The sequence below is a fragment of the Mya arenaria genome, chromosome 6 (genome assembly GCF_026914265.1).
Source record: "Mya arenaria isolate MELC-2E11 chromosome 6, ASM2691426v1".
NCBI classification, from domain to species: domain Eukaryota; kingdom Metazoa; phylum Mollusca; class Bivalvia; order Myida; family Myidae; genus Mya; species Mya arenaria.
Genome location: NC_069127.1, coordinates 3,162,278 through 3,180,537, shown reverse-complemented (window position 1 = coordinate 3,180,537; position 18,260 = coordinate 3,162,278). Strand labels below are relative to the sequence as shown.

The 18,260-nt window shown below is 36.4% G+C and overlaps 1 protein-coding gene across 1 annotated transcript; it reads right to left on the bottom strand.

The window, feature by feature from the left end:
- Positions 1–6,141: 6,141 nt before the first annotated feature.
- On the bottom strand, positions 6,142–17,192 carry LOC128238484 (PLAC8-like protein 1). Its single transcript, XM_052954447.1, has 4 exons — positions 17,054–17,192; positions 12,374–12,513; positions 10,917–11,056; positions 6,142–6,397 (listed from the first exon to the last, which is right to left on the bottom strand). The coding sequence occupies exons 2-4, from the start codon at positions 12,489–12,491 to the stop codon at positions 6,305–6,307; spliced, it is 351 nt and encodes a 116-aa protein (XP_052810407.1). The 5' UTR covers positions 12,492–12,513; positions 17,054–17,192; the 3' UTR covers positions 6,142–6,304.
- Positions 17,193–18,260: the final 1,068 nt, after the last annotated feature.

The window sequence follows — 18,260 nt, the reverse complement described above, 5'->3', positions numbered from 1 at the left end:
ATTGTACATGAAATGCAATTCATTGAAACCGATTGTATGAAATACATATTAATCTTTTGTACAGTTCTAAACAAGCATTTCTGATTTCCATTTTAGGCGGGATGCATTTTAGTGCAAGAATACTAGAGGCGGCAGAGGGGACTTGTGAGAAGTGAATTAGAAATTAGCGTTCAGAGATAAAATGTGTTGTCCGACTGTTGAAGGAAACTATGTCAATGGTACAATGAAACTATAGGGACATGCCCAGTAGTAACGAAGTTTATATTATGTTAAGAGACACAAGGGCCTACACGACAACAGATGGGAGACACCACACTCAGACCACACGCGCATCAGAATTGCTTTATCAATAAATGATCGCATAACTACCTTGAAATTGGAACACGAGTTCACTGAGGGTTTAAACTAGTTTATCTGCTCATAACCTCTCATTAGTTCCAGCATGTACAAATAAGGCCTTAAGATTGAAATGAATTTCATATGATAATACGTTAGTGCAAGTAATACCAGCTATTAACTTTAAAATAGCTGTTGTTATCGAGAATAATCAACCCGTTTCATCACCTTTATGTTTACGTTAGCAATACACATCTAATCATTCAACAGATCCGCTTGAGGGCGCCTTACAGTATTACGTAATCAAAAGATTCTCGCGCCCGCCATTTCGTTAAAGCATTTCATTGGTTAAAACTTAAAAAGAGATTCAGCGCATGCGCTTAATCGAGCGCGCAACCCAACCGATTCACTTTCGTTCAGGCAGTCGAACCGAAAGGTCAGTTTTTTAAGAGCTAGGATTGCTATTTGAGAAAAATTCCCTCCCACCCACCCAATTGCCGTGCCTTTTGCTTCTTAGCTCTTGATTAGTTTATAGTTATGTTCATGAATAGCGGCATGTGTTGCATTTGTCTGCGCCCGTTTTGCATATCTGTTTTTAGCAGAGCTAAATCATCCATGGTCGTATTAAGCCACCACGACGAACTTGCAAAGTCGCTGACCACTACGCAAACACAGGTGCACGTTCTTCACTCGTGAGGCATAAACTCTCATCGGATGGACAACTCGTGCATTTACCAGCAGCGTGGCTCCTATTAAAATCGTGACATTTTGTGTTTGTTATGTATAGAATGCTTTATGAGTTGTGATTAGCGTTCGGAAGCACTTAAATTATGAATTTTTATTAAGCTATTGGAATTATATAAATACAGACAGTATACTTAAGGTTAAAATGGTAATTTATGAGTTCCGGCCATAGTACACCTTGACGGAATTCACGTTCAAATACTTAAGTTTATTTCATAATCAAACTCGTAAAGCCCATTGGGGGCTATTCAAAACTGCTGCTTTGCCCTTTGGGGCGGTCGCCCGTAATACGCCAAGTTGGCAGGTGACTTAATAAGAATACTTTAAGAATTGTATAATTACTGTTATTGTTGCTAAAATGTTTAAAAGATAAACATGAGTGTATTCTACGTTTATTGTAGTTATAAATCGGGGCCTGTATTCATAAAACAAATTCAGTCATTTTTTAACTTAAGGGATTTTCTTTACCTCCAGACATAATAAGAACACGATATCATTGGTGCTTCAAAATAAAGTCAATACTAACAAAGTGTGGATTTATAGGATTTTGGGAATATCAACAAGAGGTAAATCCTAAATGGCTTAAACTTGCGGTTAAGCGCAAGCTTAAAGATCTATTCTTAACATCGTGGTACTCCCTTATTGAAAATGCTAGCAACAGTCAATCTTATAATATCTTCAAAACGTCATTTGGCTATGAAAAGTATCTTCATTCAACACCCAAATCATTATTATATCCACTTATCAAGTTTGGAACAAGAAACCAGAGACTACCAATAGAAACGGGCAATTGGAATAGAACACCAGTCAATGAAAGGAAATGCCAAACATGTAACAAACTAGGGGATGAATTCCATTTTTTATTCGAGTGTAACATTTTTGATAACGAGCGTAAGCAGTATATAAAACCATATTTTAACGGACATCCAAACATATATAAACTTGAACAGTTGGTAAACACAACTAATAAAAAGGAATTTTTGAACATGTGTAAAATGGTATCTATTATTCTTAAACAACTTCGTTAAACATTACTGATCTTATTTATCTTAGACATTCTGCATATATTAGTTGACTCTCCCATTGTACTTAACCCATTTTATAACTCGTAAAGTTTCGTAAACACTGCTTGAATTCAATGATCCATGTGCAATATTTATCCTGATTTATTTGAATGTATGTTATGTCTTTCAATCCTCAATTTGAGCCTCTGTAATGTATTGTCTTTATCAATTACCTCAATTTATCCATGTTGTTCATGAATTTGAGTGAATAAATGTGTTGACTTGACTTAACGTATGAATCGCACTTATCATATAATATAATATCTCAACTATATCCGAAACACTTCATTTTCAATAATTAAAAAACAACACAAAACATACTTTCACGTTGAAAACACTAATGCTTTCCTTGTAATTTGACTATGTAAAATTTAGTAAATTTAGTTAAATTTAAGGATGACTTAACAAGTTTTATAAATACCGCCCCAGAATCAAAAAGCAGTTTAAAGGTTTATATTACCATTTTAATTTTAAGACAACGCAGTTTATAATCCCAATGTTAGTAGTTATATTTAAGGTATAGATAAATATAATAAACTGTTTATTTCAATTAAGATAGAAAACCTAAAATTGACTGCTTTTTAGCCACAGTCTGTTCATGCACAATTATTGTATTCCGTATCATATACTAAATACAAATTATATGCATATGTATAACAAATCTGTAATAAATGTACCTTGTAAGAGAAATAGCCAACGATAACTTTTCCGAAAATTTCTTTAAATGGCAAATGTGTTCCTCGCGGGCAAAGAGAACGACTACACTACTTAAGTTAGATGCAGGGCACGCAAATAATATAGTTTAAGTTCGACCTTCGGGTTTGGTTGCTATTAACTCCAGACATATAAAACTTACTCGAATATCAGGAAGTTTAAATCTTGAATAAAGTTGGTGGACAGTCAAAAGTTATGCATTCATTTTGCTGAAGATAAAATCAGTACTGCATCCAGGATCGTACCTGCCTATACGCAAGTACGCGGCTGAATCCATATGGTTCTGACACAAAATATAAAATAAACATCTGCCGAGTTTTTCGTTGTTGATATATGATCTTAAAACTGTCAATTTTCTAGTACTAAATAAAGCGCCACAGAATGCCAAGCATGCACCATATTGCACCATTGTTTTCAAAATATCCGGGGGGGGGTATACATATTTGCTGTTATATTTTGTAGAAATTAGTTAATGTCTGCAACTGACACTTCAAAATATCCTTCGAATCATAACTTAACATTTATTCTTCATAAAACGTTTACAACATTTACAGCCAACATAAGCTATATATCACTTTGTCCAAATTTGCAAATTCTTAATTCAGATTTGGCCAACAGTCGATATTTTGACAATATTTTATTGATATTTGATAATTGATCTAAGCACAAACAGTGACATTGCTTCATTGTGATTCAAAACCAATGGCATAACAGTCACCGCTACATATTTAAGCTGAATATACATGCATTGTATGCTCCAACCCAAATACAGCCTTGCAAGAAGAACATTTACTCACATTACCTCATGTTAAGTTAACAAATGTATGCTGTTAAAACTTATTCTACGCGTATATTTCACTTTACTTCTCAGATATACTTGTTTAAATCGCATTGCGATTGCAAATTCTACAGCTTCATAACTAGCGTTTCTTTCATATTCAAATTTAGATCGGGGTGTCTGCTGCATTCCACTTCATCCGGTCTCACAACCTATCCGGTAAAACAGATGTTTTATACTAACAGTACTATATCTATAACATCAGCGTCGTATCTCATCATTTTAACATTTCTACCAAATCACTCGATCTTCAATTTCTTATCTGCTTTTTAAAAGAGTTTTTGGTGATACAGGCTGTGGAAATGAAAAGAAAACTGACTGATACACAGATTTAGACTATTCAGTCAAAACAAGTTTTGTTTCTGTGAATTTTGCCCACATCAGTTGAATTTGTTTCAACGCGCTAAACGTACTAAAGCTTATATAAAATAATGTGTGATAAAAATGACACTGAGAGGGATATATTCCTTCGTTTATAGTACGTATACTATGGAAAATACAGGGTCAAGCTCAGTAGCAATTGGGGAATACCATTTTCAGAGTCACAATACTTAGGCCTACCAGACACATAACGAGAGACATACAATGTACAAAAGAGCACAGACCACATCAAATGGATCGCAAACATCAGAACACCTTTTCGATATCATACCTTGTAATGTTTTTCATTTTAAAACAGCATTACTGCAAATCTTTCCCGTTGATTTTAGAGATGATTGAAATTCATTAATAATACCTATCTTTGCATATTGAACCTTTGGCCACAACTGGTGCCGAGGCTGACTGGTGATATTAAAACAGAAACCCACAACAGTCGGGGAACAGCACCGGAAGCGCGGCACGTGAGCAGGCAGAGACAGAAAAAAGAAAAGAAAAAAACAACGAGAAAAACCTCAACATTTAAGTATTTGATAACTATAAATTTAAGCTAAACATGATTACACACACATGCTCACATTCACACATATATACACACATATATTAATACAATCAAAGTGCTAAGCGTATGTAACATTTAAAAAAATCAAGAGAGAGCGGCAGCAAGTACATCGTTTCCTTTTGGCATGGCAATATATACAAATTTCCTCGGATTCCTGATATTATGACTAGACAAGTTAGATGCAATGTTGTCAATAGTGGTAAACGATCTGTTTATGTTATATTTATTCTTCAGGTCCACATATAAAGGACGAATACATAACAAAGGGATATTCTGATTAAACCATATTGATAGTACATTAAGATAAATAGTTCTATATATATTCTCTTATAATGTTATTGTGTCTTCCAGTTTAAATCTCCAAGGAAAAGGCACTCAATCTGAATCTTGATAAAGTAATTTGATAATTTTCTTTTAAAACTTTAAACAATTGTCTAATTTGCTCTGTGAATTCACAATATCGAAGCATTTTTGAACATAGAACAACTTTAATCCAACTAAGTTTAACTTTTAGATTTACAAATGAAATGTATCTTAAATTTTTAAAACAAACATATCTTATAATAGAGTTTGGGGAACTTTTGCTCCTTGAACCTTACAAAAGTATGGAGTAATACTCAATTGCATATGCAACCTTATCTGGAACGTTGGTTTCAAAAACAATGTACTGGCACGGATAAAGCATTTAAGCATTTAAGTAAAATATTCTATTTACTTTTAACATGACTGATTCGTATTTAATTTACTACCAGGGTATGCCCGCTTAACCGAATGCATCAAACCAAATGCAATGGACATGTAAATTAAGTTTATGTTTAAGGTTTTCTTCTACACTGGCGCAAAATTCCTCCGGATCGAATTACCCATAGACTATTTATATCCTGTAAACATTGATGTATCTTAATATTGCCCTCAACATATGTCACTAGTAGACCAAATGAACATTTTAACATCAGTGGTTTATAGATATGCACATGCAACATGCTTACGATTCTGGGCTGAAATTACTGACACACAAACTGAGAAATATTCGCACTCCGTCCGTTCCATTCGGCATTACATGACTGTACTCACAAATTGTAGCAGGCCGAAAGCCTGTTAACGCCTTAAGCGCTTTGATTTTAACTGTTAAAGTGTGTTATATGTATTAATTAATGATTAAAGGTTGTTAGTATGTACTTACACAAAAACTTACTGCCCGTAACGACCTCAAATTTAACAATCAATTGAATCGATTTGAACCTATCGGTTCTAACATACCGAATGCCTTCACATGCTTATGCGACCCTATAACGGAGAGGGTTCGCAAACGTATTTGAACGCATTTTAAACTCGTTCTTTCTACATGTACCTTTAAAAATGTATATCAGACAACAGATGCAGAGCTAGTCTTTTGCAACCCTCATATTGGTATCGCTCAGTAAACAGTGTAATTGCCATGATTATCAAAATAATAAGAAATGGTTCTTATGTTTTATTATCGCTCAGGTATGTTAAACATTTTCGTAGAATAGTCCAAATGATTAACTATGCAAACATTTCGTAATGTGTCTTTGTTTACAAAAGCAAAGTAATCATGTTCTTGTTCATTTCTGTGAAAAGTGCATGACCAGTATAAGGATATAACTTCAAGATCACTAACAGAAATGACCCGGACTGCTGGTCAAGTTAAAGGCCCATAGCTTCCAGTTCTCTCTGCATTTGACAAATGGCACACAGGCCACAACACGACATCGCAATGCAGTCACCGCAGATGGAACCCTGAAACAGACGGGCGTAACAGTTATTGCCATGCAGTCAACGCAGAAGGAACCTTGAAACAGACGGTCATTACATGTATTGCAATGCAGTCCTGGAACATACGGAAATAATATATATTGACATGCAGTCACCGCAGATGGAACCCTGAAACAGACGGTCATAACATTTATTGCAATGCAGTCAACGCAGATGGAACCCTGGAACAGACGGAAATAATATATATTGCCATGCAGTCACCGCAGATGGAACCCTGGAACAGACGGAAATAATATATATTGCCTTGCAGTCACCGCAGATGGAACCCTGAAACAGACGGTCATAACATTTACTGCCATACAGTCACCGCAGATGGAACCCTAAAACAGACGGGTATAACAGTTATTGCCATACAGTCATTGCAGATGGAACCCTAAAAAAGACGGATATAACATTTATTGCCATGCAGTTACCGCAGATGGAACCCTAAAACAGACGGGTATAACAGTTATTGCAATACAGTCAACGCAGATGGAACCCTAAAACAGACGGGTCTCAAAGATGCAAGATAAGTGTTTCATAGATGCAAGAAACGAATCTCAAACATGCAAGACACGAGTCTCAGACATGCAAGACACGAGTCTCAGACATGCAAGACATTAGTCTCAGACATGCAAGACACGAGTCTCAGACATGCAAGAAACGAATCTCAAACATGTTTGACACGAGTCTCAAACATGCAAGACACGAGTCTCAGAAATGCAAGAAACGAGTTTCAAACATGTTTGACCCAATCTCAAACATATGCAAGACACGAGTCCAAAACATGCAAGACACGAGTCTGAATCATGCGAGACACGAGTCTCAAACATATACAAGACACGAGTCCAAAACATGCAAGACACGAGTCTGAATCTTTCGAGACACGAGTCTCAAACATGCAAGACACGAGTCTCAAACATGCAAGACACGAGTCTGAATCATTCGAGACACGAGTCTCAAACATGCAAAGCACGAATCTCAAACATGCAAGATACGTGCCTCATAAATGCAAGGCAAGAGTCAAGCACAAACAAAGCCAAATGAAACTTCTTAGATTAAAAGCAGCTTTTTGCAAGACACGAGTTCAGCGCGAAAAAAAAACCCCTGAAACTTATTCAAATTAAGTGCAGCTTCGTGCAATCTCACATAATACTATTTGAATATAAAAGGCGGTATTGATAGGTAAAGATTTAAAGTTAACATGCATGGATTTATTTATATTGAAATGAGCTTTTTCAAGTGTTTAGGCCACACCAAATTGATATTTCGTTCCGCGGATTTACCGCTCCTATTTTTTTGAAAATGTAAAAAAAATATTTTTATTTTTTTTGTGCGCCCGCACCTCCATTTTGATCGCCAAGCAGATTTTTTTTCCGGTAATAATTTATTAAAAGGCTAAAAATAATCAATTATAATTTTTCTACGCTAGTTTTCGTGTTTTTGTAAAGGGAGGTTACCAATGCGTAGTGTTTTCATACTGTATATCGATCGGTTTAGCATGGGTTTCAATAAATTCAATCAAAATGGCCGCTTCCGGTATAAACAATGTGGCTCGAAGTTTAGAAAATAAATCTTATTTTTGACAATAAATATGTTTTAAGCATGCTTGAAGTCATTGTTGATCGTCTCATGCACTAAAGGATCATTATTTAAAGCAATCATTATGCAATAAAGCATGTGTAGCTGAGACTGGTAGCGATTATATTGCGTAATTAGTGACTCGTTTTGAATGGAAATCGGAATGATCAACTTAGTACTATTTTATTCAAGTCATAATACAAGGGACCAAAATTTTACCTCGTTACGACGATGACACGTCAACTTAACTGGAACATGAGTCATTGTTTGGTCCAAATTGATGCATCAAGGTCATTTTTTATCAAATTCTGACAAAACAACAGTTTTGAACAAATATCTTTTCACAAATAGCGATATAAACACTGGGCTGGATATACTTCAACGTAAGTAAGCATAAGTTTATCACCTTATATTTTGTTTTTATTTGCAGCATTATCCGGGATTGTTATGCACTTGTCAATTGTAACCACTGCCCCGCCCACCCCTCGCCCTTATTCCAGGGGTATACCGGGGACAGCAGAGGCAATGGGCTGTGTTTTTACCTTCAGGTGGCCCGCAGTGCCTAGTGAATGTGGTTTTGTCTTCATATTGAAAATAGTCTGGAATGGGCCTCACATAGGTATTCGGGGTTGCGGGGCCATTTGGCAGGGATTTTACCAGCAGTGTGTCCCTGCAGGTCGGGTATTTTACCCGGGTTTTGAGAGACCGGAAGGTAAAGTCCCCGCTATTCCGGACTTAGAGTGGGGGGGCATATACAATTGGACATTGCATAAAGACATCTAAATAACCAAAAAAAGTACTCTGAAAAATAACCTTGTTCGTTTTGTTTTAATAAGCACATGTCATTGCATTTCCTGTGATAATAAAAACAAAATTTAGTCTATGTTATATGGAGTCTGATGTTTGATGATGCCTGTGTAAGTGATCATTTTTACAAATCCTAAGTTCTGTCTAAATACAGTTGCATATGATGTTAAACTGATTCAGGTAGATTTATACAAGTCGTTTCAAAATTTTTACTTAAAGCAGGGTTATTTATTATTATGAATGATCGTCATATTAAAGTACGTTTTAATTATATAAGAAATTAGATTTATCAATATAATGTTTGTACTAAACACGGATGAATAAATAGTATGTATTCCGACATTTTCCTAATGTCCATTAGAGGTTCAGTTCAAGATGGAATTAAAATGGGTTTAAGGGCAATTATGTTGAACAATCTTTCTTATTTATATTGAATATAAGGAAAATATATATTTTTCGCTCTTCGCTCGCTTCGGTTTTTATGAAAACTGATATTTTTTTTTTTTTCGCTCGCTTCAATTTTTTTTGGCAAAAATCCGAGTAACTAAACATTAATTTGGTGTGGCCTTATGATTGAAAACACTTGCTTATAAAATGATTTATTTCTGAAGACCGTGATTAGATTTAATTTTGGCATCTTCAATACCTTCCAAGGGCAAAAAATGAAACGTACACTGTCACTGGCACGTTTTCATTCCATTTAAGATTGCTATTGAACACACATATTTTATCTTTGGCAGTTATGGAACAAATCTTCGTAACGTAGATTAAGATGCATACAGGACTGTTTGTAGTCTACGCAACGTACATGGTCCTTAAATTAAATGAATAATACCTAGTACTTTTATGTAAATGATTATTTTTATACAGCTTGCAAATATGACCGATATTTTGTATGGACTTTCGATTTTATTCCTGTATTTAAAATGGTACATTAATTAGAAATGCCCCCATTAGTCTCCAATATTGTGATGCAAATACATATATTTCGATTTTTGGAGTAACATGTAATACATTGCCATTGTTTCATTTCAATTCATTTTCATTTTCGTGCTGTTATTTTTTTTCAAAAAGTAATAAAAACAAAACAAAACATAAAAAATATTAGTAGTAGTTGTCCTTTTTATTTTTCAAATCGTACAAAGACTTCTTGTTTTAAGGTTGGTCAGAGACATGTTACTTTATTTTCACCAGGAACAACAAATGTACTAAATTAATTATACGTCCATAAGTCCTCGTCTTGAAACTAGGAGTGGCTATTTGGACATAAACACACCGCGACATATTTCGATGTTTGATCACGAATCGTGAGACATTAGTTGGAAAAAAATACATAATGCATGACAAATTTCATGTTTCTTTCGTGTTTATATCATACTTCTTTCACTTCCTGTTTAGATAACCTGTAAATATGACATATTGATGGATATTCATTTGTCCTTGCTCGCTGTGTATATATGCCTTGTCACCGGTTTGTCTACAATAATGACGTAATTGAACTTCAGTGTGTGTATACCACGTGATAAATAGCGTCATATATGCTACGTCGGAGGCAATATTTTGCATTTCATGAAGACTTTACACAGATAAAAAAAGATAATTTTTCTATTTCTTTACCATTTTAGATGAAACAAAGGGCAGTCTATGCCGCTTTAAGAGCCTCACCTTTGTTTCATTACCGGAGTTTGATTAGGTGGTTAGTTTCATCAAACACTTCGACAAATTTGTTTACAAAATAATGTTTTGACAATGCTCTGTCAGACGGCCGTATTGTGAAAAGATTTGTCGATGTTAACTAAGCTCTCAACCATACTCTGGTAAAAGAGCTATGATGGGGCTATGTTAGCGGCGTAGACTGCGCCACGTTTCTTTAATATTGGCGAAGACAAAGTGGAGTTATCTTTGTTTAAAGTCTTCATTCGAAGCAAAATATTGCCTTCCGACGTAGCATTTATGACGCAACTTATCACGTGATATATACACACTCCTGTCTTAATTATATCTCGAGAAAGCTTTGAATATGTTCTAATATGCGACAGGATAAGGGTAGGGGTATGGCGACAGAATCACATTTTCCTTCTGAAATATTTTAATCCTACTCCACGACTCAACGTACCTGAATACCTCCAAGGGTCCTGATGCGGGCCCTGAGAGCCAGGAGTCCCCCAGGGACAAACCAGGGCATGCACATACATTCTCCCGCCCGTGTCGAGATGTCACAGATGGCGCACGGTAGGCAACAATACGTCATCAACACTGGCAATAACAAGGGTTAACTAAGCTTTGCTCTCAAACAAACTACATGTATATGATGAAAGATAATACAATTTAATACTTTTATTGTTCAGCAAAATGTTACAAAATTAATGATTAACAAAAACGCCTAAATGAAATACTTGTGGCTAAACATTTAAACCTATTTTCTTTTACATTTATAGGCTTCTTTCTGTTTAAGAGGGATTCTTAATCAGCCAAACACGGTTTACCGACAAGCTCTTACCCTAGCAACTGATACAGGTTAGAGAACTTTTGTACGACCTGGCGTCTCAATCGCCTGTGTCAGATTGTTTTGAAACATGAACATTCATAAGAATAAATAAGGAAATTAGAGCGCACATAGTCTTTTAAGTTGTAAATAATGGCAAACACATACATTCATTGTAGTTGAAACTCGGCACATTTCTATGATTAAACATGTTATTGCTATTGATATAAACAGATTGTTATCTTTCGAAGGGATCAGAGTGAGGAACTTGCCCTTCAAATGTATAATTTTGAAAAAAAACGTAAACAAAATCATGAAATCACCAGCAAATTGAGCCATCTGCTTTTGATATATTCGGAACTCCTCGGCCATTTTTATCGAAAACAACCTAGGATATATTTGAGTTTATGTATTGATCTAAGTTTAAATTGATTGCCAATGAAGTGTATAATTGCAAACATAATTAAGATTTCCAAGAGTCAAGTCATAAAGTTTAACTGCTAAATAAAATTACTACGCGATCTACTTGCAGCGGACTTAAACATACCGCTTTTTGAGTATATAAACCGTCCAAATACATCCGAGGTTGTTTTCGATACAAATTGCCGAGGACATCCGAATGCTTTTGATAATCCGACACGAATCAAAGACAGTGACAATGGTTACAATCGAATCCCCTTCCTTCCAACAACTATTTCATTTGTATCAAATTTTGAACCGGATGTAGCAGTTCACTTTTGATTTTCTGGGATTTTGGTAAATGCATTTCAAGTTGATGAATATGATGTTGCACCACTTTAAAAAAAATCTTTACTTGTTCATATTTTAATCAAGAGTCTACGAATGAAATGGAGTGTACGCATATACATGTATACTTTTTGTCAAAGTTTCTGTTGTAAAATATTTGAAATTTAATTCATTGCCAAATTATTCACCGGGTATTAAATGTAGCCTCTAAGTGATACACACTCTACTTGACCGAGATAAGGACTTTAAAGATAACTTAAACATAACCAGATAGCATCAATTGATACGACTATGTACAGAGTGAGCCGTCGTTACAAAAGAATGTTAGTACTGTAACCCACATGATTTGCAGTCAGAGCAGCAGGCAAAGAGCCCGCTATCCCAGTCCCTGTGGCCCTGGACGGACCCGATCATCATTTGTCTGCCCGCCGGCTGCTGGGTTACAACTACGGTGTTCATCTGTGTTGTTCACTGGTATGGACTGCAAAAAATGCGTTATGATTATAGACAACTCAATATATTCCTATATTGTATGGTGAAATGACACTATAGTGTATAGTAAAATGAGACTATATTGTATGGAGAAAAGAATATATTTTGTATGGTGAAATGACACTATAGTGTATATTAAAATGACACTATATTGTATGGAGAAAAGAATCTATATTTTATGGTGAAATTGCACTGTATTATATGGTATGGCACTGTATTGTATGGTGAAATAACACTTTATTATATGGTGAAATAATACTATATTGTATGGTGAAATGGCACTGTATTGTATGGTGAAATGACACTATATTGTATGGTGAAATGATACTATATTATATGGTGAAATAACACTATATTGTATGGTGAAATGGCACTGTATTGTATGGTGAAATGACACTATATTATATTGTGAAATGATACTATATTATATGGTGAAATAACACTATATTGTATGGTGAAATGGCACTATATTGTATGGTGAAATGGCACTGTATTGTATGGTGAAATGGCACTATATTATATGGTGAAATAATACTATATTGTATGGTGAAATGGCACTATATTGTATGGAAAACATAGCACTTTATTGTATGGTGAAATAACACTATATTGTGTGGTGAAATAACACTATATTGTATGGTGAAATGGCATTGTATTGTATGGTGAAATGACACTATATTGTATGATGAAATGATACTATATTGTATAGTGAAATGACCGATTTTGCCCGCGAAATAACACTGATTTATAAATTTTACGATCCTCAACACCATATATGGGGTGAAAGTTCAGCTTGCGCATTAAACATTAAACAACATTAGAAACAAGCGTTTCTTGTTACAACAAAAAGTGTTGAACGTAACCACTATGTATTCGATAAAGTTGCGCAGACAAGGTGGGAAAATGTAAACAATAGAAACGTATATCAAGTAGATCCAGCATGTTCAGCACGTTCTTTTTATCTACGAACCATTTAGCTTCAAAACCTACAAAAATGGAAAGTAGCAAACAGTATGATGTGGATAAACGATGCCCGTATATGGGGCGTCATGGGTTTTAAAAAAAAGAGAAACAAAACATGTATTACTGTGACGTCACTTCCTACTTAGTGTTTTTGCCCTTATGCATACGTTATAATGTAAGGCATCGCCGAAGCAAATGGATTCCTCTTGATGATTGAGATTACTCAAGCTTTGTTTGTAAGCACATCCTAGTTTGTTAAAAAACACAAGTTCAACCCACCGTTTGTGTCTTCAAAATAACCAAGAAACCAGTATTTACTCTCCACCATGTTTTTATTGACGGTTGTTATTGATGTACACTGGCGAGGTTTGCCTGTGTTCTTTAAGGTGTTTTTTGTTGTTGTTTGTTTTATCTTAGTGTCGTTAAACAAAGGTAGCGTTCGTAAGGTTGTTTCCTTTTGGCTACAGCTGACGTTTGTGGTGCCTGTACCACTGACATAAGAATAATTTAATTGTGTTAAGAACTGAATATAATATGATGAAAAGTTGCATTCGTATAACGTCAAAACCTGCTTGTACATTATAATATAATTTGAAGTTATTTTAAGATCTTTAATGAATACATGGTCCAACGACTGTGACATGTTTTCAAACATTTTCATCGGTCTTTCAAATATGTTTCAAAACGTCTGTATGAGGTAGTCTTAAAATACACGGGAAAATGTATTTGGCTATGTGAGATTATAAGAGTTATACCATAATCGATATTTGATGAATTCGAAATAACATTTAGATTTAGAAAGTATAATTTCCCCGGTCCTACATGCCGCGCAAAATTGAGGATGTAACATTACAATGTATCTTTGTTTATCAAACATTCTCATTGTTTCCAACACGAAATGCGTATGTCGATGGTCGTGAAGATTAGAGGCGGCTTTCAAAAGAAAATGCTGCTCTATAATTTGTTTTCCTTGTAAGAAGGCGGTACTGTGTTGATTTCGCATGTCTTTGTTTTCTTTTACAACATGAAACACTCTGGTGTTTTACTAGTACACCATACAACATGTATTTAATTTGAATTTTAGATAAGTGCAAAATGTTGTACAGTGAGTAGTAAACAAGTTCCGTTCACCAAGCGCAAGCTGCTTCAAGCCGATAACCAACACCAGCTCTGTCGTTGTTGTTGACAAACTGACGCAAAAATATGCCAGTAGGATTTGCTTGCTGTAAGCACTCAACAGAGTACATTTGGGTTCTTGATATCGCGATTTTGTAATCATCGCTTAATACCAGTTCCGCATTACGGTGTTTCTAATGATCTAAATCTAATCACTGAGACTACAATCTAGGTAAATATATATAGTAAAACATATTGTATTTCATCTAAAAACAGCACACAAAACGTCGCTTTTACACTGTTCAATCATAAGGCAGCTAAATTGCATGTAGCTGTGTATTTTCTGTCGAACTAACGTGGATTGTTCACATACTGTGTATGTCTCCATCTTCTAATCTATATAATCGAATACTGAACAATAATGCAGCTCATTCAATGTCTTTAGACTGAAGAAAGCATACGAATTTAGGCGATGGTTTTGGGATTTAATCTTGAGTCAACGTCAAACACGGTTTTCATATCACATCGCAGTAATTCAAATTGCTAAATAAATAAACCGTGCAAACAAGTTTCCAAACAGCTAAATACCATGAATATATGTAGGCAAGTAATATCTGCCGAAGAAAACAACATGACTTAGTGCAAATGTTCATAATATCATTTTCGAATTATTTGTTCTCGAAATATCACTCGAGTCGGTGCAATGGGCGTCGACGCTGATACACCTACCATGGTGTCATTGGGCGGCGACGCTGTTACACCTACCAAAGTGTCATTTGGCGTCGACGGTGTTACACCTACCATAGTTTCATTGGGCGTCGACGCTGTTACACTTACCAGTGTGCCTTTGGGCGTCGACGATGTTACACCTACCATGGTGTCATTGGGCGTCGACGCTGTTACACCTACCATGGTGTCATTGGGCGTCGACGCTGTTACACCTACCATGGTGTCATTGGGCGTCGACGCTGTTACACCTTCCATGGTGTCATTGGGCGTCGACGCTGTTACTCCTCCCATGGTGTCATTGGGCGTCGACGCTGTTACACCTACCATGGTTTCATTGGGCGTCGATGCTGTTACACCTACCATGGTGTCATTGGGCGGCGACGCTGTTACACCTACCATAGTTTCATTGGGCGTCGACGCTGTTACACCTACCATAGTTTCATTGGGCGTCGACGCTGTTACACCTACCATAGTTTCATTGGGCGTCGACGCTGTTACACCTACCATAGTTTCATTGGGCGGCGACGCTGTTACACCTACCATAGTTTCATTGGGCGTCGACGCTGTTACACTTACCAGTGTGCCTTTGGGCGTCGACGCTGTTACACCTACCATGGTGTCATTGGGCGTCGACGCTGTTACACCTACCATGGTGTCATTGGGCGTCGACGCTGTTACACCTTCCATGGTGTCATTGGGCGTCGACGCTGTTACTCCTCCCATGGGGTCATTGGGCGTCGACGCTGTTACACCTACCATGGTTTCATTGGGCGTCGATGCTGTTACACCTACCATGGTGTCATTGGGCGTCGACGCTGTTACACCTACCATGGTGTCATTGGGCGTCGACGCTGTTACACCTACCATAGTTTCATTGGGCGTCGACGCTGTTACACCTACCATAGTTTCATTGGGCGTCGACGCTGTTACACCTACCATAGTTTCATTGGGCGGCGACGCTGTTACACCTACCATAGTTTCATTGGGCGTCGACGCTGTTACACTTACCAGTGTGCCTTTCGGCGTCGACGCTGTTACACCTACCATGGTGTCATTGGGCGTCGACGCTGTTACACCTCCCATGGTGTCATTGTGCGTCGACGCTGTTACACCTTCCATGGTATCATTGGGCGTCGACGCTGTTACACCTACCATGGTTTTATTTGGCGTCGACGCTGTTAAGCCTATCATAGTTCCTTTGGGCGTCGACGCTGTTACACCTACCATAGTGTCTTTGGGCACTAGACAACCTCAATTCTGAGACCGTTATGTTCATATGTTTTGTGTTATTATTTCTTTTCCAAATCTACTAGGGGTGTTGGCGTTTGATACAAAACAAATTACTCGAAGAATATTTATTTTTTATTTTTATGAACGTGATGCTTGAAATAAAGTATGTTAAATAAATAATTAATAAATAAGGTGAAATTTGAAAGCATAACGCCGACATGTTTGGATAAAAAACAACAACAACATAACGTGATTGTGTGATGTTTTTATATATTATATTTTTCATAAATGCTTAGAAATACTTAATGTATGTTTTCAGAAAGATTGGAAATTGTTTTCAACACTTTCATAGATAAAAGAAATAAAGTAATATAAATAATAATTTCATACATAAACGCAAAGGGTAAAAAGTGACATACTAAGGAAACTGTGGTAAGACGTATACAAGACTATACTATATGTACCGAGTATGAGAATCTACCAATGCTTACTTTTCCGAAAATTCCTTAAGATGTCGGTAAATATCCCTTCAATATTAATGTATGCTCACCGGGCGATTCACTTTGCTGAAATGACTAAACCGCCGGGTTATCATTCATAAGTTTGACCCGGGTAAAAGGAAGGGTTGTATCAAATAGAGTACTATCGAAGTTTATTAACGTCGTACGATAAAATCAATATTACATACCTTTGCTGTCATGTTTGTTAAAATGAATAAGCAACAGACACGCGACGTCGGCTCGGCGTCGAAAAGACGTCAGTTTCTCGTCTTCATCAACAAATCGTACGACTTATCTACGACTTAAGGTATGCAAAGTTTAAATAAGCTTGCCATTTTAAAGATCCATCGGCACTTAGGTTAATTTGTTGCCTGGTGACCCCATATAGAATATATAATTTGTATTTCTGTGTTGACGGGAAATGGCTTTCCTTGAAATATATCATGACTAAAATTGTGTTTTTGGAAAATTTAATTATTTCTTTAACGTAAGTTTTTCTCTACAAGTCGAACCTTTTCACATGATATGAAATAATATAAGTCACCCTGCATCAAAAAGTGCACGCTATTGTTCAAAAGATATCGTATGCCGACGATAGGATGTGATATCGAGCAAAATTTGACGTCTAACGGACGTCTATTCATGGAAAAAGTAGACGGAAAATAATTCGTTCCGACCCAAATGACCGACGTCTTACCGACGTCTATTTATGCCATAATCCGACGTCCAACCGACATCCATTCGTAGAATAAAACCGACGTTAGGAAACCGATTAAAATCAGACTTCAAACCGACGTCTATTCCTGGTCTTAAACCGACGATAAGACAGTGATATATATCCCATTCCAACCTCCAAACGACGTATATTCCTAGCCTGAATCCGATGTTAGAAGTACGAGACTATATCCCGGTACTAGATCATACTTCCTGTACTAGACTTAAAACCGGTACAAGACTATACTCCGGTACTAGACTATACCCAGTTACTAGATTATACTCCCTGTATTAGAATATAAAACTTTACTGGTAGATACTCCGGTACAAGACTTAATACCCCGGTTATAGACCATACTCCCGGTATAAGACTACACATGGGTACAAGGCTATACCCCGGTACTAGACCTTACTCTCGGTATTAGACTATACACCGGTATAAGACTGTATCTCGGTACTACACCATACTCCCGGTACAAGTCTA

Excerpts from the sequence above, each read along its gene's own strand:
- LOC128238484 (XM_052954447.1), bottom strand. The coding sequence starts at position 12,491 with ATGAACACCGTAGTTGTAACCCAGCAGCCGGCGGGCAGACAAATGATG. Across the intron at positions 11,057-12,373 it reads CTGCTCTGACTGCAAATCAT|TGTTGATGACGTATTGTTGC; the intron begins GTGGGTTACAGT and ends TGTTATTGCCAG. Across the intron at positions 6,398-10,916 it reads GGACCCTTGGAGGTATTCAG|GGTTCCATCTGCGGTGACTG; the intron begins GTACGTTGAGTC and ends CGTCTGTTTCAG.